The sequence below is a fragment of the Megascapheus bottae genome, chromosome 21, assembly GCF_031878675.1.
Source record: "Megascapheus bottae isolate mThoBot1 chromosome 21, mThoBot2.hap1, whole genome shotgun sequence".
Classification (NCBI taxonomy): Eukaryota; Metazoa; Chordata; class Mammalia; order Rodentia; family Geomyidae; genus Megascapheus; species Megascapheus bottae.
In genome coordinates, this window is record NC_143529.1 from 3,396,766 (window position 1) to 3,418,820 (window position 22,055).

General features: G+C 38.6%; 1 protein-coding gene across 2 annotated transcripts in view; it reads right to left on the reverse strand.

The window, feature by feature from the left end:
• Positions 1 to 22,055, reverse strand: part of Stat1 (signal transducer and activator of transcription 1) — a 40,230-nt gene that overhangs the window by 14,664 nt on the left and 3,511 nt on the right. For both annotated transcript variants that reach the window (XM_090354498.1, XM_090354499.1), the window contains exons 4-17: positions 21,283 to 21,427; positions 19,788 to 19,886; positions 16,614 to 16,703; positions 14,990 to 15,068; positions 13,656 to 13,747; positions 13,326 to 13,477; positions 12,965 to 13,123; positions 10,901 to 10,993; positions 8,709 to 8,768; positions 3,640 to 3,669; positions 3,457 to 3,550; positions 2,535 to 2,576; positions 1,366 to 1,449; positions 96 to 194 (exon numbers count right to left, since the gene is read on the reverse strand). In XM_090354498.1, coding sequence (XP_090210624.1) covers positions 96 to 194; positions 1,366 to 1,449; positions 2,535 to 2,576; positions 3,457 to 3,550; positions 3,640 to 3,669; positions 8,709 to 8,768; positions 10,901 to 10,993; positions 12,965 to 13,123; positions 13,326 to 13,477; positions 13,656 to 13,747; positions 14,990 to 15,068; positions 16,614 to 16,703; positions 19,788 to 19,886; positions 21,283 to 21,427 — 1,318 coding nt within the window. The remainder of the gene's footprint in view (positions 1 to 95; positions 195 to 1,365; positions 1,450 to 2,534; positions 2,577 to 3,456; positions 3,551 to 3,639; positions 3,670 to 8,708; positions 8,769 to 10,900; positions 10,994 to 12,964; positions 13,124 to 13,325; positions 13,478 to 13,655; positions 13,748 to 14,989; positions 15,069 to 16,613; positions 16,704 to 19,787; positions 19,887 to 21,282; positions 21,428 to 22,055) is intronic.

The window sequence follows — 22,055 nt, forward strand, 5'->3', positions numbered from 1 at the left end:
TCAATATTTGGCCATCGGAGACTGTTTTAGAGAAGCAATTAGGATGCAGGGTCTTTGGTTGACCCCCCAGGAGAAAGTACATTTGTTTTCCATACCCTGGGTTCTGCCACAAGCATGTTGTACCACAGGATGGAGGCCCAACCACTGGGCAGCTGGCTGACGTTGGAGATCACCACAACAGGCAGGGAAGTCGTCTAAAAGTTGACAAAGACCTTGAGATCACTTGAATCACAGACCTATCACATTCAGACAAATGTCTGCTCAAAAAATAGGCAAATCGCATATGAACAATCATCAAAATTATAAAGCAACTGATAGCAACTAAAAAAAAAGAATGTGCAACATCTTTAAATTTGTGTGCATATAATAGTAATGCCTCAAAGGAATAAAGAAAACAAAATTAAAAAGAGAAAAAATTAAGCGAATCAGTATTTGTAATTTTGCATGCCTCTTATGCAAAAAATAGTATCTTTGGGCAACAGTGACTCACACCTGTAATCCTAGCTACTCAGGAGGCTGAGATATGAGGAGCGCAGTTCAAAGCCAGCCAAGGCACTAAAGACCATGAGGCTCTTATCTCCGATTAACCACTAGAAAACCAGAAATAGCGCTGTGGCTTCAGGGATAGGGGGGTAGCCTTGAGCTGAAGAGCTCAGGGACAATGCCCAGACCCAGAGTTCAAGTCCCACGACCAACAAAAAAGGAAAAAAAGAAAGAAAGAAAGAAAGAAAGAAAGAAAGAAAGAAAGAAAGAAAGAAAGAAAGAAAGGAAGGAAGGAAGGAAGGATGGATGAATAAATACATTTTGGATGCTTAATATACAAAAGTTAATATGAGATACCTTAACTGGAATATTTAGTTCACAGAATTTGAAGATTGATTGAATTTTCTAGCTTCCTAGATCATTAATGTCAAGAGAGCATTAGCTTAAAATATCAATTTGAGGACTGGGAGTTTGGCCTAGTGGCAGAGTGCTTGCCTAGCATGCACAAAGACCCAGGTTCAATTCCTTAGTACCACATACGCAGAAAAAAGCTAGAAATGGTGCTGTGGCTTAAGCAGTAGTAGCGCTAGCCTTAAGAAATCCCAAGGACAGTGCTCAGGCCCGGAGCTCAAGCCCAGGACTGGCAAAAAAAAAATCAATTTGATACAAGTATCTCTAAAAACTTAAATATATTTTTATGGTTATTGTAAAGTGATGTACACAGGTTAAACTTATATAAGTCAGGTAATGAGTACATTATGTTCTTTTTGAACAGTGTCACTCCTTCCCTTGCTGTATCTCTAAAATTTGAAAGGTAAAAGTACATGTAGTAGTTAAAAGTAATAACTGAAGTTTTCTACCATGGGACACAAGAAACCTTACCTCGAGGTCAATGACCAAGTTTGGCTGGCACAATTGTGTCTCAAAACTAAGGGAGTGAAGTTCTTCTGTAACAACAAGTGGGCCCTTAGAAGAGAAAAAGAATATGACAATGCATTCATGAAGTATGCAACTCCCAAAAGCCAAATAGGTTGTGCCTAGATCTAAGCAGCTATACATCAGCAGGTTCTGACAGTAAATAATAAACCCTAGTTTTAATAATTCCTAGCTTCTCCATCTTCTTTCAAAGTAAGATGTCTTAAATTATGACAAGGGTTATTGATTCCGAGAAACAATCAGTGGGGAATCTAATGGGTTTCTTTGCAAGCTAAGGAAGGCTTTCTGGCTTCCAGCCATCTATCCACTTATGAGGACTGTAGACTGCAGCCCTCAGGCCTTAGTGGGGAAGAAAGAGAGGCAGAGAGGACAGTGCATGAGTTTCAGGCATGACTGTCTACTGGAAGGCACATTCTCATAGTCTGCTAGGTCAGGAAGGTGTCAGGGAGAAATCCTTTAGAAACACTATGTCCCCTAAGTACCACATTAACTTAGATGCAGCTTTCAGACCCACGTCACAAAGGCAGTTAAGTGCAACTTCTGCTGAACCGTATCTGACCTGTACAGGCCAGTGTTTGTCTCACTGTTCTACTGACCCCCACTGTTCATGTTGTGGAATGACAGCATGCTGTTGTGTGAGCAAGACAAAAACATTCCAAACCAAAACAATTTGACGTCATGTCCTTTGTCTACAGTTCATTTCTGGATGTACTACAACCCTCGTTCCTTAAGCCTCACTTGGTGGAGAAACAAAACCATAAAAAGCAATGCTTCTGGGTAGAGGGTACAGTAGCAGAGAGCTTTTCTGCAAACATCAGTCATGAACTGCCTCACATGACAGCTATTAGTAATTCTCTGAGTTCTGCAATGTTGCTGAGATTCAATTTCCTTACCCAGAACACAGAAAAAACTACAAAAACCCATGGTGACTCTTCCATTGGATTGGGTGAACAATCAAGAAAGGCAGAGCAATTTTTCCTGTTGTCATAGGCCCAATGTCCATCCACACTGGGTCTGAACCCCTCTGGGAGGCATCCTCAGTCATGCGGGACCTGTCCCTTCCCTGAACAGATCTGCTAGTTAGGGCCTTACTCACAAGCCAGAGAGACTCTCACCTCGTTTGTTCTGTTGCCAGCATTTTTTTGCTCTTTCAGTTGCTGTAAAACAAGAGATCACCTTAGTAAACAGCAAGTCAATCCCCAAAGTCCAAACTAGAATGGAAGAACAATATAACACCAGAATGGAAAATGAGTGGCAAACTGGCCCTTGTCTGGGTCCACGAGTCAGCAGCTTGACTCTGTGGACAGCCCAGAGTATTGGGGAAACTGCAACCTGTTCCTTCCTCCTGCAGTAATCCCCTAATCACCTTCACTAGTTCTTTTGTGCCCCCAGGTTCAGGGACAGCTTCTCCTCACCTCAGCAATCTCCCTCCCTAGTCTTCCCTCACATGGCCTTCAATCCCTCAGGTTTTCAAGGAACAATGTGGGGCCAAAAGCTTTTCCCCCACCCTCAGACTCTCAAGTTGGAGCAAAGGTCTCATGTTGTGTCATTCCCTAACTATGAGCTCTATGAGTTCACATGATGGGTGCTTCTTTAACTTCCACTCAGACCCACATGAGGCACCACTCCTCTCTTGCATGGGGTCAGAAAGAAGGAGCTGTCCATTTACGACAGCTGCTGGGCCCTCCTTTGTTGGAGACAGTGAGAGGGTAGGAGAAGGAGTACTTAGGATGTTGGACTTTGAGGGCACTGAAGAAGTTTAGTGATTTGTTACTGACCACGGAGGTGGCAAGAACAGATAAAGTTTATATACTCTGTTGTTTGTATACACTGTTTTTATTGAGATAGCAATAGCCCCAAAGGGAATGTTTCTGGAAGAAAGACTGGTGGGAAACAAAGAACACTCCTGGGGACTATTCATGGAAAAGTCCCCTCACTGCTAGTCTGGAAATCCAAGGGGACCTTCCACATCACATATTGCCACAAAGTGCCACTCAAATGTCAAAAGTCCTAACAGAACAGAGACAGTCTCCCTACCAGGTGTCGAAATTCAGCGGCCAGACTTCCATTGGTGGACTCCTCCATGTTCATCACTTTCGTATGGGTGCCCAAAATGTTGAATTTTCGAAATCTACAAGGCAGGACAGAAATACTTACATTTCACACTGTCAAGCAAACAAACAAACAATACCAAGGTATAGTGCCAAGTGTATTACGTACCCTTTTACTGTATTTTTCTCATTCACATCTCTGAAAAACAAAAAAACCCCACATCAATTATATTTAAATTTATATGCTATAAACCTGACTTATATAACTGTAAAGCCTCTGTATATTACCTTTACAAAAAAATCCAAAATTAAAAAAAATAACAGAAATCTAATAACAACAGATGCTAGTGGGGATGTGGTCAGAGGGAACTCTAATACATTGTTGGTGGAAGTGTAAACTTTTTCACCCACTCTAGAAAGCCATGTGGAAGTTCCTCAAAGGGTTAAACATAGAGCTCCCTTATGACCCAGCAATCCCACTCCTGGGTATTTACCCAAATGTCCAGAAACAAAGACATACTAAAGCTAATAACACAACCATGTTCATTGCAGCATTTATCATAGCTAAGATATGGAACTAGCCCAGATGTCCCTCAGTACACAAATGATAGAGAAGATGTGGTACTTATACACAATGGAATTCTATGCTGTCACCAGAAAGAATGACATCACCCTACTTGTAAGGAAATGGAAAGCCTTGGAAAAAAATTATATTAAGTGAAGTAAGCCAGACCCAAAGAAACATAGGCTCCATGGTTCCCCTCATTTGCAGTAAGTAGTACACATCCAGGATTCTCCTGGCAGAGAACCACAATAGCTCAATAGCTATGTGAGTATGGCCATATAGGATGAGGCTAAGCAAAATGAACGCCAGAATATGGAAACCATAGTTTTAGTTTTGTGTTTGTTGTTCTTAACCTAATGTGTGAAGTTATTATTTCTCCTCCCTCTCTCTCTCTCTCTCTCTCTCTCTCTCTCTCTCTCTCTCTCTCTCTCTCTCTCTCTCTCTTTCTCTCTCTTCCTCCCTCCTTCCCTCCACTCTCTCTCTCTCTCTCTCTCTCTCTCTCTCTCTCTCTCTCTCTCTCTCTCTCTCTCTCTCTCTCTCTTTTCTTGTGGGTTATCTCAAGTTGTTACTATAGTATCTGACTTTGGTACCTGATATATTGTATATATATTTATTTGAAATAGGGAAGGGAAGGGGGAAAATCAAGATGATTGGGAGGGGGTGGGAAAAGGGAAACTGGAAGAAAAACATGGAGGCGTATCAATGTTCAAGAAATAATATACCCACTACCTGATTAATGTAACTGTAACGCCTGTCTACATCACCCTGACAATAACATATATTTGGGAAAAAAAGAAACATAGTATATGCATATATGTACATTTATGTGTATGTATGCATGTATTTATGCCCTTAGGCTCACTCAGACCACACCAAGTACTACTGAATGTTCCTGGCAAATAAGCCATTTGTGCCTCGCATGTCTCACTTGCATGACATGCTAACAGTACCAAGTCTACAGGACACTGAGGAGTACGTGGTCCATGGGTAGAAAGAGCCTTGGTAAATGCAAGTCTCATTTATTAAGTACTTCTTTCATGCTAGGCACTGTGCCAAGCACTGGCAGTAAGTCAGCCCTGCTGCTCTTTGTCACAGGGCTTTCTGAAGTGCCTCATCAATGCTTCCATTTTCTGTTCTTTTTAATGCTGTCATGAAATCTCCAGAATACTCGGTAATTTGAGGAACCAGGCAAGTTTAAGCCTGAGGTTAGCTTGTGTGTACGTGTGTGCTTGTTTTTTTTCTTTTGTATGGGGGGGGGGGATGCGTGTGGGGAGTGAATCAAACCCAGGGCTCAGAATACTAAGGAAAGAAAACAATTTGTCACTGAGTTCCTGAGCTGATCTTGTTTCCCACGATCAGAGGTCAAAATCTCAGAAAGTCTCACACATGTTACGAATGCAGTTATTACTCTGCTGTTCTATGGTTTGGCTAGATATGGTTCATCCTCCACAGGTCTGTGCACTGATGGCTTGGTCTTCAAGATAGTGATGGTGAGAGGTAGAGCTAGTTAGAGGCCACTGGGTTACTGGGGTGCTGCCCTCAGAAGACATGAATGCTTGCCTTGTAGGAGTGAGTTAGCTCTGGGAGAACGAATGATTATCTGAAAGAGCAGGTTGTTTAAAAATGAGTTTGGCTAAGTTTTCTCTTTTTCTCATCATATGATTGTCACACAGGCCAGGGAATGCAGTGATACAATGTTGCGCTGCCACCCAACCTGGAATTTCCTGACCTTCAGAACTATAAAATTGTGAAATCTCTTTACTTTATAAAGTACCCAATTTCATATATATTGTTGTAGACTTAGATAATTATGTTCTGACTGAATAACACATAGATTTAGAGTAGAAATTGTTAACTTATTCATAGGAGTTAGCTATCATTCTTATCTCAAGTAGAAGGTCAATATTTTTGTAAAAATAATTGCTATGAATGGGATCTATTTTACCATCCAAATAAAAAAGCAAAATTTGTAAGCAAAAGGAGCAATGGGATATAAAACTGCCTTGTCAAAGGAAAAAAGAAAACAACAGACTGAACAGACTGTAGAACAGACTGAAAATTCAAGAGGAAAAAAGAGGAAAAATTGAAAGAGGAATTGAGCTTAAGTAGAATACAGTAAACTTTCTTCAAGAAATAATTTCCTGTTTGCTAAACACATCATTTGAAATATGATATAAAAATCAGTTACTAAATTCTTTAATAAAAAAGAAATAATTCCCAAAGAAACAAGAGCTTTATCTTGTGTGATTGCTGTTCTTAATGTACTACATTATTTCTCTTCTCTTTTTTGCCCTTGGTTAATCTCATATTGTTACTGTATCTGATTCTGTATCTGATTTTGTTACCTGGTATAGTGTATATACGTTCACTTGTTTATTTGAAATAGGACAGGGCAGGGGGAAAAACAAGACGAGTGGAAGGGGGTCGGGGAGGGAAATGAGGACAAAAACATGAGAATGGTTATCAGTGTGTGAGAAGTAATACACCTACTACCTGGCGAATGTAAATGTAACCCCTCTATACATTACTCTGGTAATAAAAAAGAAAAGAAAATAATTCCCTATTCCCTGAATCTTGGTTGACACTGATGTAGATTCATCAACAGAATGAATGGAAGTGATGCTGCAGTAAGTTTTGTTGTTGTTGCTGTTCCAGTCCTGGAGCTTGAACTCAAGGCCTGGGCACTGTCCCTTGAGCCACAGCACTACTTCCAGATTTTTCTATTTACATATTACTAGGGAATTGAACCAGGACTTACATGCATGCTGGGCAAGCACTCTACAACTAAACCACATTCCCAGCCCAAATTTTAAGGTTAGTTTCCACAGACCATGTCTAAGTGGAGGAACTTGTTCCCATATGACAAGTTCAGGTAACCTCTTGAAGAGACTCCTGAAGACCCAAGCTATTCTCAGTAAGATTCCAGACATATTACAAGACCAGCTATCCCAGACCAGAAGGACCACAATATAATTTACGGAGTATTAACAATAATAATAGGCTTTTGGCTTTAAAGATATTAACTATTTGGGGAAGTTTGTTGAGCAGCAAAAGCTAACTAACAGGGAAATTAAAGATAGTAGCAGGGCATTTACCCAACCATCCAGAAACAAGGACATACTAAACCCACTAGCACAACAATGTTCATTGCAGCACTATTCACCATAGCAAAGATATGGAACCAACCTAGATGTCCCTCAGTTGATGAGTGGATCAACAAGTTGTGGTATTTGTACACAATGGAATTCTATGCTGCTGTCAGAAAGAATGACATCGCCCCATTTGTTAGGAAATGGAAAGACTTAGAAAAAATCATATTAAGTGAAGTAAGCCAGACTCAAAGGAACTTAGGCTCAATGGTTTCCCTCATTCGTCATAATCAGTAGAAACCTTGGGCTCTACTAGCAGAGATTTGCAATAGAGCAAAATCTTGATACATAAGGACATATAATGTGAAGCTAATTAAAAGGACCTCCAGGATAGTGAAACAAAAGCCATATAATGAATGATTGTTGTCCTTAATGTACTATGTTGTCTCTCATCTCCTTGGCTGTCCCTTATTATCTCATATTGGTATAGTATCTCACTTTGTTATCTAATATATTGAATTTATTTGTATTTGGATATTTGAAATTTGATAGGGAAGGGGGGAAAACCAAGACGGGTGGGGGGTGTGGGGGGGGGAGGGAAACGGGTACCAAGACATGTGAAAGGGTATCAATGTATGTGAATTAACGCACCTTCTATCTGGCAAATATCATGTAACCATTTTACTAATTACAATAAAAAAGAAAAAAAAAGATAGTAGCAGGGACAATAAAGCCACAGACTATACTATAAGGAAGAACATTATTATAGAAGTGGGAAGTAGCAAAAAGCCAGAAGTAAGTGATCTGAATTACCATATACTGCTTTAAAACTTGCCAAACCAGCATATAACATGAGCAAATAACAGAGCCATTAAATATGTCAAAGGTAGGCGCCATCTTGTTCTATACCTAAGTGATTATGTCAGTGCTGGTCCAGATCTTAGGTCTAAGGGCAAAATGGGATAGGATGATCCATTTGTATATTTACAAGGATCCTGACTATTCCTGGGTCTCCACTCCCCAGAAGACTCAGCGTGAAAGCCTAACACTCCACATAGCTCCTCCTCCCTCTCCCAAATTCTTCTATCCTCAGTCAAAAAAAAAAACCAAACAAACAAACAAAAAAAAAACAAATGAAAAAAAACAACCTCCCCACTGCTTACAGAATCAAATAGTGGAATGTTTCCCTTTTTATCTGATAAAGGACCTCTTTCTAGAGCTAGTCTGGAGAAGAAATAGTATGGAAAATTCAATCACTTTGAGACACAAAGAGATAAGCTCATTCTTTAGTTCATTGCAGTTTATAAAAGCACAAGCATTTTAATACACGCTCCTAATATTCAGAAATGGAGCCATGGATTTAAATCTGCTGAGGTCCTTAATGGTATCATTGGATCTAATTAGGAGCCTCTGCTCACTGGTAGTGTCTGAACTCAGCCCTACATTCACAGGAAGGAGCAATTTCTCCTACTGTAGGAAGTGGCTGATTAGCTGGTAAATCTCATTTATGTGGTGCGAGTCTACACTGGGTTAACAAAACCAACATTTCACGTAATATCTTAGATAATATTAAAGATATCTTACTTATCAAATAAGACTTTGACTTTCAAATTATAATTCAGCTCTTGTAGTTTCACCAGCAGTCTGGAAAGAAAAATTCAAGTCATCAGTTAAAAAATATGAACTGTAACTTTTTTGTCAGTTTCTCACTTACAGTTATATAAACTCATCCTCTCATTTTTGATCACTATAAATAATGGAACTGACACAAGTATTTGTCCATTTGACTTTTTTCTTGTCATCTGTGGGGCTTGAACTCAGGACTTGGGCACTGTCCCTGAGCTGTTTTGCTCAAGGTTAGCAATCTACTTCTTGGAACCAGTGTCACTTCTGGTTTTTGAGGGGTTAATTGGAGATAAAAAGTCTCACAGGGACTTTTCTCAGTGGGCTAGCTTCAAACTGCTAGATCTCCCCTCCTGAGTAGCTATGAATAAAGGCATGAGCCATCATTCGGGGGCTTCCCCTCTCTCTCTTCTTCTCTCCCTTCCTCCCTCTCTCTCTCTCTCCCTCTCCCTCTCTGTGCCAGCCTTGGGCACTCGAGCCATAGCACCACTTATGGCATTTTCTGTGTATGTGGCACAAAGGAATCAAATCCAGGGCTGCATACATGCTAAGCAAGCACTATACCACTAGGCCATGCTCCCTGCCCTGGCTTTTTCTTTTGTATTTGTTTAATCAATTCTGAGCTATACAATAGCTAGGGTAAAATTTTAACATTAAATTCTCATGGCACATAACACTAATTTTACATTGCTACCAAATGTCAGCAAAGTTAGCTACTTCTGTATACAACTTCATTAATATAGTGTTTTTATCAAAATTTCTACTCTGAGTCAATTTTATATAAGTAAAAAGTAATAAACATTACTCTTTATGAAACTTGTATCTAATTTCCTTTCCTACTGGGAAAACTATAAGCTACTATCAAGATATAAAAAATAAAAACTATTACCAAAAAGTGAAATATAAAAATAAAATCTTTCGGGGCCTGGAGTTTGGCCTAGTGGTACAGTGCTTGCCTAGCATGCACGAAATACCCGGGTTCGATTCCTCGGTACCACATACATAGAAAAAAGCCAGAAGTGGTGCTGAGGCTCAAGTGGTAGAGCTCTAGCCTTGAAAAAGTCCAAGGACAGTGCTCAGGCCCTGAGCTCAAGCCCAGGACTGGCAAAAAAAAAATAAAAATAAAAAATAAAATCTTTCACTCCTAAATAGAACCATGAGGATCATGGTACACCCTCTAGGATGGTATGCAACAGTTCAAGGCTCTTGAGTCCACCATACCGAGATTCTATAAGCCTTTTCTCTATTAGCTTCAGGGAATCCTTAGGTTTCTGGTCAGCTTCATTTAGTCAGGCAGGTAATGGAATTCGATTTCTACCGTTCCTGCCAACTGTGAATTCTGGATTCCAAAGAAGCATGGGGCTGTGTAGTATACCATCTGCCAGAGATAGTACCCACAGACCTTTAAGCTATAGCTGCTCATTTCCAGAACTATGATTAAATGAACACAGCTATTCATTAGAATAAAATTCAGGCCATATGTTCTCACCTGGAAACACTGCTACAATTAAATCAAGGAGAAAAGCAGGCTACAAAATGACATATACATATATTATTAGATTTTTAAAATGATACATTATATGACATATATTTTGTGTGGGTCTATGTATGAAACTGATACACAGGTATCTGGATCTCACATTTGTGTAGACATGAGTAGAATTATGTGAGGTTACAAGCCAGGCTGTTTACTATGGTGGTACATAGATACTTACATCAGAGACCACTTGGGAAACCACTTGGGAAATCTAGGAACAGACTCACCAGAAACTATACATATCATAATCCATACTCACACACATAGGTTCTGTAGGCTCAGTTACAAGCCTAGGCTCTAGTGGTGTGAGATTTCTGGAAACTTTATCACCTGTCATATATACTTCTGCAATTCTGAATTCCTTTTTTGACTGTAAACATGAATGACGCTTACAACTGGGGAAAAAACTAGTATTTATGGATAGATGTGTGTATATGCACATATACTGAACTTGTATTTTAAGTGTAAAAGATAGACGCTTGCATATTCTAAGTAAGAATTCATGCTAAAATGTTCACGAAAGAATTATTTTCTCTACAACACCCTATCTAACAACTTTATAAAACTAAATTAAAGTTAAAAACTACAGCAATGCATGAAATTCTATTTTTATTACCTTAACTTTACAGTGAACTGTACCCCAGTCTTCAAGACCAATGGCCTCTGAGGGTGAGTTGGCATACAGGGCTGTCTTTCCACCACAAATGAACTGTAAACATATAACCAAGGTAGACAAGTTAGCATTCACATGTAAATGAAGGTAATAAATTATTTTCCTTAGGGCATAGAGTTAAGAGTGCATAACCTGAAAAGGATTTCAAATTGGATGACCAGAGAGCTGTTTACTAATTAGTAAAGACATAAGAAAATCCAATTTCTGTTCAATGAAAACAGGCTAATTATAATGACCTATGATACTAGCTAACAATAAAAACTTTGGATTTCATAGTGATTATTTACAAATCTACATTAAGAAACAAATTAGCAGTGAAAAAAATCCAATTAAATGTCTCTGCTTTTTTAAGAGGTAACATTTATGTTTGGACATTATCCTCCAGGAGCCTAAGACATTTTCAGCATAACAAGTTAGAATAAAAAAAAACTTTACATCTGGAAAAAGTCATATTAAGTGACATAAGCCAGACCCAAAGAACATAGGCTCAATGGTTTCCCTCAACTGTAATAATCAGTATACATCTAGAACTCTCCTAGTAGAGGATTACAATAGGCCAAAACCTAGATACATAAGGCCATATAGAATGAGGCCAAATTAATGGACCTCCAGGACATGGAAACAAGAGCTTAATTATAAGTGACTGTTATTCTTAATGTATTACGTTTTTTCTCTTCTCGTGTGTTGCCCTTTGGTTAATCTCATACTGTAACAGTATCCCACTTTGTTACCTGGTATATTATATAGATGTTTACTTATTTATTTGGAATAGGAGGGGGAAAATGAGGGGAGAGGGAGGGGGAGGGAAATGGGTATAAAAACCTAAGAAAGGATATCAATGTGTGAGAAGTAATGCATCTTCTATCTGGCAAATATAACTGTAACCCCTCTATACATTGAAATAATTTTTTTTGCCAGTCCTGGGCTTAAGCTCAGGGCCTGAGCACTGTCCTTGGATTTCTCTCAAGGCTAAAGCTCTACCACTTGAGCCTCAGCGACACTTCCGGCTTTTTCTAAGTATGTGGTACCAAGGAACCGAACCCAGGTCTTTGTGCATGCTAGGCAAGCACTCTACCACTAGGCCAAACTCCAGGCCCGAAATAAAAATATTTTTAAAAACTTTGCAAAATGAATTCTCTTCTTTCCACAAGAATAAAAAGATCTGCTTACTATGTTTGGGACACTTCCTGCTTAAAAAGTATTGTGCTAGAGGCTTCTGGGGCAAAGGATAACAAAGGTAGTTCTTTATGTTCCAGAGCCTTCCATTTTCAACAGGGATAATAGACACCAAAACAATTATAATTATATAATACAAGGCAGAATGAGAGAGGACTAAAAATAAACTGTGAAAGTATAAAAGGATCTATTTGGAAGCTTTGGGAAGAATGAATGATGAAATACAAATAGAAACTCTTTGGATGATACAATAAACAAAAATGAAAAAGAAAAAAGACATCTGCGAGGCTAAGCATCTACCATTAGGAGGTGCTGTAGGAAACAGCAAGAGTTTGCTCAAAACTAGCCTATGTGAGCTGTGCCCAGAATGGATGCCAGCTCCAAGCTGTGGAAGTGGCATCATGAATGTCCAGTGAGGGGTTCCACTTGGCTAGCAAGGAAACACTCACCCTTACCCTGGAAGTCTGGACAGCGCTGGGTCTCAGGGCTTAGAAGGTGGACTGGTTGGGAGGTTACTATGTAAGAGTTTTAAAAAGAGGCTCTGACACCTGAGAAAGGATGAAGCTAAAATTTGGGAAGGAGAGGATAAATATCCTGAGGTTAGACATGTTAGGACTCAGCACAGACTAGATAAGAGGCAGAGTAAGAGTAGTGACTTGTAGTCACTTGCAATCAGGTGGCCCAAAGAATGAACAAGCATAAACAAGGCAGTCAGGACAGTCAACTGTCATCAAAACATTTGTATAGCCTACTAATCCCTTTAAAATGATCTGAATTACCATGACATGTCCTCTAGACTGTAGAAATGAGAATACAGCTCCCTGGGGTTACCTCTGAATCAGCTGCTGGAAGAGAGCGAAGGTGCGATCCCACAGCACCGCTTTGTTCTTTGTGATAGGGTCGTGTTCGTAGGAGTACTTCTGTTCCAACTCCTCCAGCTTTTTAAGCTGCTGACGGACCTGCTGCATACTCTCTGCGACAGTGGTAAACCTGGGAAAGTACAAGAGAAGGTGTCTCCATGTGAAACAGCAATCATTTGGGCTTGAAGAGAAGCGTGGACGGTGCATGGGCAACCCAGGATGTTACATTTCACTCTCCAGGAAGAAATAGAGTATTGTGGGGGATTGAGTTAAGGGGCTTAGATACTGTTTTCTGTGGTCAGCCGTCAGTGTTCCTCTCTAGAAAACCTTACCAGTTCTGCAGCTGGTCCAAGCAAGCATTGGGAGGGCCCCCAATACAGGCACTCTGCTGTCTCCGCTTCCACTCCACTAGCTCATCATTAACCAGGATATTCTGGGTAAGTTCTGCACTATTCAACAGCTCTATTATTTTGTGCACTATTTCCTAAAAGGGGAGGAAGAAACAAGGTGAAATGAAATCATTTTTAGTACTGATTTTAAAGCAATGAGTATCCTCTCACTCTCAACTGGGGTTCTAAGCCAAGGTGTCATGAAAATATATTTCCTCCATTATTTACAATCCATGACAAAAATACCATGCCACTTGGGAAAGTGATTCCTACCTTTCTCTTACTGTCAAGCATTAAGAACATCTGCTTCAGTACCAGCTGTTCTTGTTTCTGGTCGTTCTTTGCCACAGCACTGGTTTCGATTTCTGAGAATCAAGAGACATAAATATAAATGTATAAGAGCACAAACCCAAATAAAGCTAAGAGTCACCTAAACTTAGGAAAAAATATGAATGGAGTTAAAATCTGACCATCAATCTTCATTGAAAACAACAAAAAATGTCCTAATTATTAAGATTTGGACAAAAGTCCTAATTTTCAAGGACCCATGTAAACTCAAAATGGTACTACTTACTATTAAAGTTACTGTCAGGATATTAAATAAGTATAAATAACACAAAACTTCAGATAAATGTGTACGGAGATTATCTATGGTTTGAAAATGAAGTAGGCACAATATTGAAGTAGAAACTTCAGTGGCTGAAGTTCCTTTCTCTCATACATTTTACTCACATTTTCAAACACGTTTACTAGGATAAGAACGATGTCACACACCTTCTATACAATGCATCTTAATCTAATTGCTACTGTCATAAAAATAAGTAGCAATCTGGGCACTGGTGACTCATGCCTACAATCCTAGATAGTCATGAAGCTGAGATCTGAGGATCACAGTTCAAATCCAGCCCAAGTAGGAAAGTCTGTGATACTCTTATCTCTGATAAACTATCAACAATGTTGGAAGTGGAGCTTTTGCTCAAGTGGTAAAGTACTAGCCTTGAGCAAGCCCTGGATTTAAGCCCCGATACTGGCATAAAAAATATGTTTTATAAGTAAGTAGCAATAACAAATAGAACGAAGCTGCTTTCAAAACAGTGAGTTTTTCCATGGTACATACACATGGTGCTAGAATGCTTGAGGGACCTTCTGGTATTAAGGCAAGGAAACTACATTTATTCTTCACTCTGTATCAGTCAGAGAGCTAGACATAATAAATTAAGTGAGTAACACATGGCTAACAGCACCTATAAGTGATATCTCCCTTCTCCCTTGAGGACAAATGCAGTATCTTGAGACAGGCTTAGTTGTCACTATTAAGAGCTAGAGGGTAGCGCTATGGCACTAGCAAGGGAGAAGTCAGGGATGCTGTTAAACATTCTACCGGGAACAGAACACCCCATAACAAAAAAAAATTACCTGGCTCAAAACATCAGTGGTACTGAGTTTAAAAAGCCCTGTCTTGGATCATCAAGAAGCTAGGTGACTGATGACTGCTTCAGTTACAAAATACTTGGCAAAAAAAAAAAGGAACAACTGCCTTTGTGACCTCGTACAGTTAAAAGAAAGTACAGCCAATGGATACACTTTTAATTTTGAACGCTCTTTACCTCGGTTCTGTGCAGTTTTGCATTTAAAGTCATATTCATCTTGTAAGTCTTCCAGGGTCTTGATTTCATGCTCTATATTCTACAAATGAAGAGATGAACATGTTTTCCACTCAGCATCAACATTCAAAGACTTGTAAACTTTAATCACATCCATATATGTTTCATTCATAAGAATGTAAAAACATTTTTAAAAAAAACACAGATAAAATTCTCAAACTGCCATCACTATTTCAGGTCCTAAGTTTTCATTTGTTCTCACTTTTTGAAAAGAAATGTAGCTCAGGCTGGCCTCAGCCTCCTGCTGTGATTGCCAGGCACGCACCATAATGGCATCATTTTTCAATCTCCTCATAGAGGTAACTTAATTGTGCAGCATAGAGCAGAAAAAAAATAAGCACATGAGAAACCACCCCCCCATTCATTTACAAGAAAGGCACACACACATCCTACTGTCAGGTGTCTTTATTATTTTAAGCAGTTAATTAAATTCACTGTTTTGAACACGAGTTTGATGTATATACCCTAGACTAACCTTAAACTCGTGACTTTCTGAGGACTGGGATTACATATACAATGACACTAGGTCAGATGTACTTATTAACAGGGTCCTCTTATGTCTATCTCAGCTTGGACAGTAAATTTTTTCCCACAAATGTTCACTCCATTTGTTTCCAATTTAATTCCATAGAGGCTTCTCTGGATTCCCCTGGCTAATTATGCATTCAGATGACTTGCATTCTACTTTTCTTTTTTAATGTAATATTTTCCCTAGGAGATGGAAAGATAAAATGGCTCTAAAGAAACTGGAATTAAGGGGCTGGGAGTTTGGCCTAGTGGTAGAGTGTTTGCTAGCAAGCATGAAGCCCTAAGTACCACATACACAGAAAAAGCTGGAAATGGTGCTATGGCTCAAGCGGTATAGTGCTAGCCTTGAGAAATCTCAGGGACAGTGCTCAGGCCTTGAGTTCAAGCCCCAGAACTGGAAACAAAAAGTGGAGTTAAGAAAGACATTGTATGAAGTACATGAATCTAGACCATGATGCTGTTACCCAGACCTATGGTACCCATTGGTCTATGCCAATTTGCTAATAGATCTTTTCTATAAATGTAAGTCTTGCGTGAAGTAGAATGCCTTAGCCTTCTCCTAAAATAGCTTTCACAAGGACAACAGTAAACACATGCCTCTGCAGCTATCTTAAAATGGCCATGCAGATCCTACTCCAATCAGAAATGTATTAGAATTTCTTTCAATGAAATTATTTTTGTTCTTCTCTCAAGTCTTAGAACCAAACAGATACTTAAGGAGGGTGTGCTGTATATATATTGCGGCTCTGGAAAACCCCAGGAACATATAAGGATTATTTAGAACAAGCAACATCTAGTTTATTGGATAATTAGGGCAAAGTCAATGTTTACTGTATCATCTTGCAGGGAAGAAAAAAGATAAGCTCAATGTTTGAGGGTATAAAAGTCTTGTTTTACCTATTGTTTAGTTCTTGTTTCGAATTTTAGAAATTTAAGAACATTTTTCTGCCTGAAGGACCGGGTTTATACTCAGGTCACTGAAACGTTCTTTCCCTATGGACAGTGAAAGAATAAACACATGTATGTAGTCACTACTCACCATCACTTGTTCCTTCACGTTTCTGACTTTGTTGTCAAGGTCCTTCTGTTTGTCTAACATCATGGTGTTCTGAATATTCCCTGACTGAGCCTGTAATGAGAGGTGTTTGGTCAACAGTGGACATTTTTTGTGATACATTTTTACTCACTGGTTTACTCTACAGTCCATTCCTAGTGATCCACCACTGTCTCAGACCTAAAACTTTCCACAATTGTGTTAATAAGATATAGCTGGCAAACTGTTAAGTCTCTAGAAAATGTAGTCTCAGTTCATGCCTACAAAAGCATTTCTTAAAGTTTCCATTAATTTACACATGCCATAGGGGCATTATTTCAGGGTTTCTCAAATGCTATACGTAAGATAAGTTGTATAATCATTTACCTGGAAACTTTGTAACTTTAAGTATGGTCCCCTGACCAATATCATCTTACCACCCTGGCATCTGGTTGGAAATGCAGAATTTCAGGTCTAGAAAATTAGAATACTATTTGGGCACTATCTCAGGTAACTCAGAAGTACTTTAAAATCAGAATTGTGGCCACCAAGGGCTCCAGTGAAAATGTGCTACAACCAAGTCAGTAATGGACATAAACCCAGGTGTGTCTGGGATTATTCAGTGCTATCACAAGACTTGGAAATTAAAATGCCCTTGGTCATCACATCAAATGGACAGTTTGCATGTCATGTAGTAGACACTTAACTATGTGTTAACTGTTAAGTTAGTCTAGTTGTTAAGAATTATAAAAGCAAGTTCCTGTTTTCAAAGAGATCACATTCCAGAAAGATGTTATTTCTATTTGGAGAAACAAGCAGAAGACAACCACACCTGTCATTCAACTTTCTTCACTGTGTTCCTCACAGCACAGATCCTGTAGGAAGTTTCTATGTATTCAAATTTGTCAGTTTTTAATAACTAGATTTTATTTCATATTGGAAAAGTCTTTGTATTGAAAGACAGAAAAGAATTCGCCATTTCTTTCTAGAACTTTCTTACTTTTATACTTTTGTTTTTGGATTATACATTTTGTACTCTAGAAATAATTTAAGGCTAGAGGCATGGCTCAAGTCATAGAGTGCCTTGCCTACTAAGTATAAAGCCCTGGTACTTGTTCATGTATTTTCTGACAGATACATTCAAACATGAAAACTATACATAACAGGTTACCATGTTGGACATAGGGCTGGGACCGGTGGCTCACACCTTTAATCCTAGCTACTCAGGAGGTTGTGATCTGAAGACTAGCTACTCAGGAGGTTGTGATCTGAAGACCATGGTCCAGAGCTAGCCTGAGCAAGTAAGTCTGAGAGATTCTTTCTCCAATTAACCAGCATTCTTGCTTGACTGGAGGTGTGACTCTCATAGTAGAGAGCCAGCCATGAGTGGAAAAACCAAGAAAAAAGCATGAAGCCCTGAGTTCAAGCCCCAGTACCAATAGGCACACATGCACACAAACTAGCACAGAAAACATTAAGGGGGCAAGAAATAGAACAGAAACATTTCTGAACTTCCCAGTCAAGGGCAGGCTAGAAGACTGGAAGGAACAGCATTCTTACATTCCCTTACACTCAGCATTCTCCAAGATGTTCATCACTCAGTTATCCTTTGAGAGGTTCAAAATAAACCTCCGAGATCACCTTCACTATCAACAGGAAGCTTAAAAGTGAGCAAGTCTTCAGAACCAAAGAATAGTAAGGGGTAAGGCTGATATGGAAAAGTGAAGATCTCCCCACTCTACTTGCAATGCCAACTCTGAGGGGCTAAGCAGCCAACAGTAAGGAGTAGACATATCTGGGTAGAAAGGTCACTCTGGTCTTCTGTCCAGCATTTTTCCTGGCTGACCTTTCAAGGCTTTTGAAATACCGGAGATGCATTTTTATGCTTCTATTATAATGAAAATCTGACATAATCAAAACTCACTGTTGCAAACTTCCCAAGCACATGCTAGGTTGGAGACAAGCATACTTGTTTCAGAAGAAAAACACTGACCACTTTCTCCCTAACTTTAATATACAGGTTTGTTCTCCAAAGTGGGGACACCAGCCAGTTTGAATTTAGAATAGATAGGCTTTATATGTTTAGCATAGCAAAGTACTTTTGGTGTCACAGAGAAACACTAATTAAATGTCTCAGGGAAGAAGAAACTCGAAGGGTAAGAGAAAGGCAATGGCACTACTTTTCTTTCCCTCCTCCAGTTTGCTTTATCTGTCCATGAAATATACACAGTACACATTCTACTGTGTCCTCTGAATTCTCTTTCCATACTGGAAAGGCCTTGGCCAGAACAATTCATACCACTGTGATTTCACAACTGCCAGGCTGCCAGATTGTTCTCATCATCCCACTACTTAAAAAAGAATCTGTTACAGCAACTTAAAAAAATTACAGCACTCTGATTGCTGGGAAGGCATGCACAATAAATAAATGATCAAAGATCTCTCAGCACTAGAAAAATGGAGTCAGTTATGGTTAGGATTATTGTGAACAAAGGCTCTGGTTTTTCCATTGATCCCCTTTCCTGAGATGTATGCTCTGCAAAAACCCTGCTCATTCCTCTTCCCAGCTTCATAAACATGGTTGTCATTCTCCAAGTGACTCAACTCACAACCACAGAGCCACCCTCCATATTTCTCTCACTCCCTTTCATGCCCACATCTGATCCTTCTATATAACCTCTATTGATATCAGGCCAAAACATAATCTGAATCTGCATACTCCTTCTCTCCTCCACTGATCTGAATGCAGGTCCTGTAGCTGCTCCCTTGAACTTCTGAAGGGACCCCGTACCTTTCTGCTTACTTCTATCCTGCACTAATACCTCAGGAAAACTTCCTGACCCTGACCTAAAAAAACAGTTCCACCACTATCCATACCCATCATATTATCTTCACTGCCGCTAATACTACTTTGGAAGTACCTTGTTTATCTTGTGGCCTCTCTCATCACTGTCATTAATTCTGTTGGATAAGGATCTTCCTGAAGCTTAGATCTATGGATGAGGATCTTCCTTAAGCTTAGTTCTATAAAATCTTGAAATATGACATTCTCTGCCTCTTGGGATAATAAAATCATAGGGTATTCACTACTGCCTTGATTTGGGTCTTGGAAGTATTTGTGATCTAAATGAATACATTTTTGCTTTAACTGTCAGTGTTCAGTTAGAAACAAAATAGTACCTGATTAAATCTCTGAGCATTTTCCAAAATCTTCCTTTCCTCCTTTAGACATTTACAAATTATCATTGACATCAGTATTGGGTCTTCTTGAAAATTGTCCTGGATATAGGTAGTCAAAATAAAAGTGAAATTCAAAATGTTTAAACTATTATGAGTTATAAATATGAAGTTCATATTCCATAAGTAACCTTAATTTCCATCTATTAAATTAATAAGCTATTTTTGTAGAAGTTAAAATAATTCTCTTACGCAGTACAAAAGTTGCATTAACTTAACCATATAGGTGCAAGAACTTAAGAGAAGTGATTTAGTTGTTTGTTTTATTTTTCCTCTTCCCTTCCCTATTTTAAATAAACTAACATATATACAATATACCATGTATCAAAGTTTTAAAGAGGTAGAGAGAGAGAAAGTGGAAGAAAAACATAAGAGGGGTATAAATATTAAAGAAGTAATGTACCCACGACCAGACAAATGTAACTATAACCCCTCTATATATCATCTCAACAATAAAATACAATTAAAAAAACCAGAGTACTTGATTTAAAAACAAAATATTTCCACATGTGGTTAGTTTTTTTTTATTCAGTGCTGGGGAGTAAACCCAGAGCCTCAAAATGCTAAACCATGTATTCTACCTCTGAGCCACACCTGCTGCTCTTCAAAAACATTTTCAATGGTTTTCCTTATTCCTTAAAGCCAATTAGTTTCTGTTAGGATCCTGAAATCCTGAAAATGATGTAAGAATTATAATATTTTTCAGTTCACACATGTGTTGACTTACACTTTGAATTCAACTAAAGAGAATCTTTTTTTCTGTGTTCTCTGCCAAAAATAGTTTGAAAAATACATCAATCATGTTAAGAAAAATTGAGCAAAATCTGAAGGGCAGCAAATATAATCAAATGCATAATTTGATTAGTATTACAAAATCATAGGTACATTAAAAAAGAATAAAAGCAAAATTCTACTTAGTTAAGGTAAAAGGTTGGTATCATAAGAAAATAAGAAATTGATACCTTTTGCTTCCAATAAAACAGAAAGTTTCCACTTATACAGAATATGGCAAGGATGTAATACATCCTCTGTCTGGGTCATCTTTTAGCTTTCTCTCTCAGGAAAGGGACCAGAAGCAAAGCAAGCCCAAGTTCCCAAATCACTACTAAGCCTCAAGTAAGTTAAACCTTTCCAGACTTATTTTTTCCAGACTTATTCCTAATCTGTATATTGGGAACTAGATTGGTAATTAGAATTGCTCCTAGTATGTTGCTCCTTTTCTTTGGTTTAAATATTGAAAAATTTAGCACAACAAGGTTGCAGTATCACATTTCTCCAAAGATTACTTCAATTTTAAATTTTTTTGTGTGCTATAAAACCGGAATTATACACATATATATACACACAAATATATCTTTGTAACCTCTCTAAAATTTAGATTCAATTCTCAACAATATTTGTTAAAAGAAAAAATGGGAACACAAAACCCAGCTCCTACCTGAAGATTACGTTTGCTTTTCCTTATATTATGTTGCAACAAAAAGTTATTCTCCAAAGAAAATCGACTGTATTGATCATCCAGCTGTGACAGGAGGTCATGGAAACGGATGGTAGCAAAGGAAACATCATTGGCAGCATGCTCCCTAGATTCAAAATGTAAGGTTCTTAGGCTAGATGCTACAATAATATTGTTTCTTAGGTATAATTTTCTTCATTTAAGACACTTTTTTAAGCCAGCAGTTGTATGGCATTTCTAGCACATGCTATGATCAATGACTAGGCATACAACACTTAAGAAACTGCAAAGTGATTCATGGTGATTACTCAATGAGAGAAAAAAAGTCAGTGGGCCTTTACTTTTGATGTCAAATACTTTTTTTTCAGGCAGTTAATTTTTTTGCAATCAGCAAATAATACATCTTAAAATGCAACACATATGGGTGAGAATTAAGTGACATTGCTTTAATCTATTCAGATTTCTAATCAATATTTCACTATATTTTAGCTTTATTTCTTTTTCAAGTAACTTTCTGTGTGTGTGTGTTGGTACTGCGGCTTAAACTCAGGGTTTAGACACTATCCTGTATCTTTTTCACGTAAGGCTGACACTGCACCATTTGAGCCATACCTCCACCCAGCTTTCTACTGATTAACTGGAGGTAAAAAGTTCATAGACTGGGCCTGGGATTTGGCCTAGTGTTTGCCTCACATGCAGGAAGACTCAGGTTTGATTCTTCAGTACCATATGTATCAAAAAAACCCCCAAAAAAC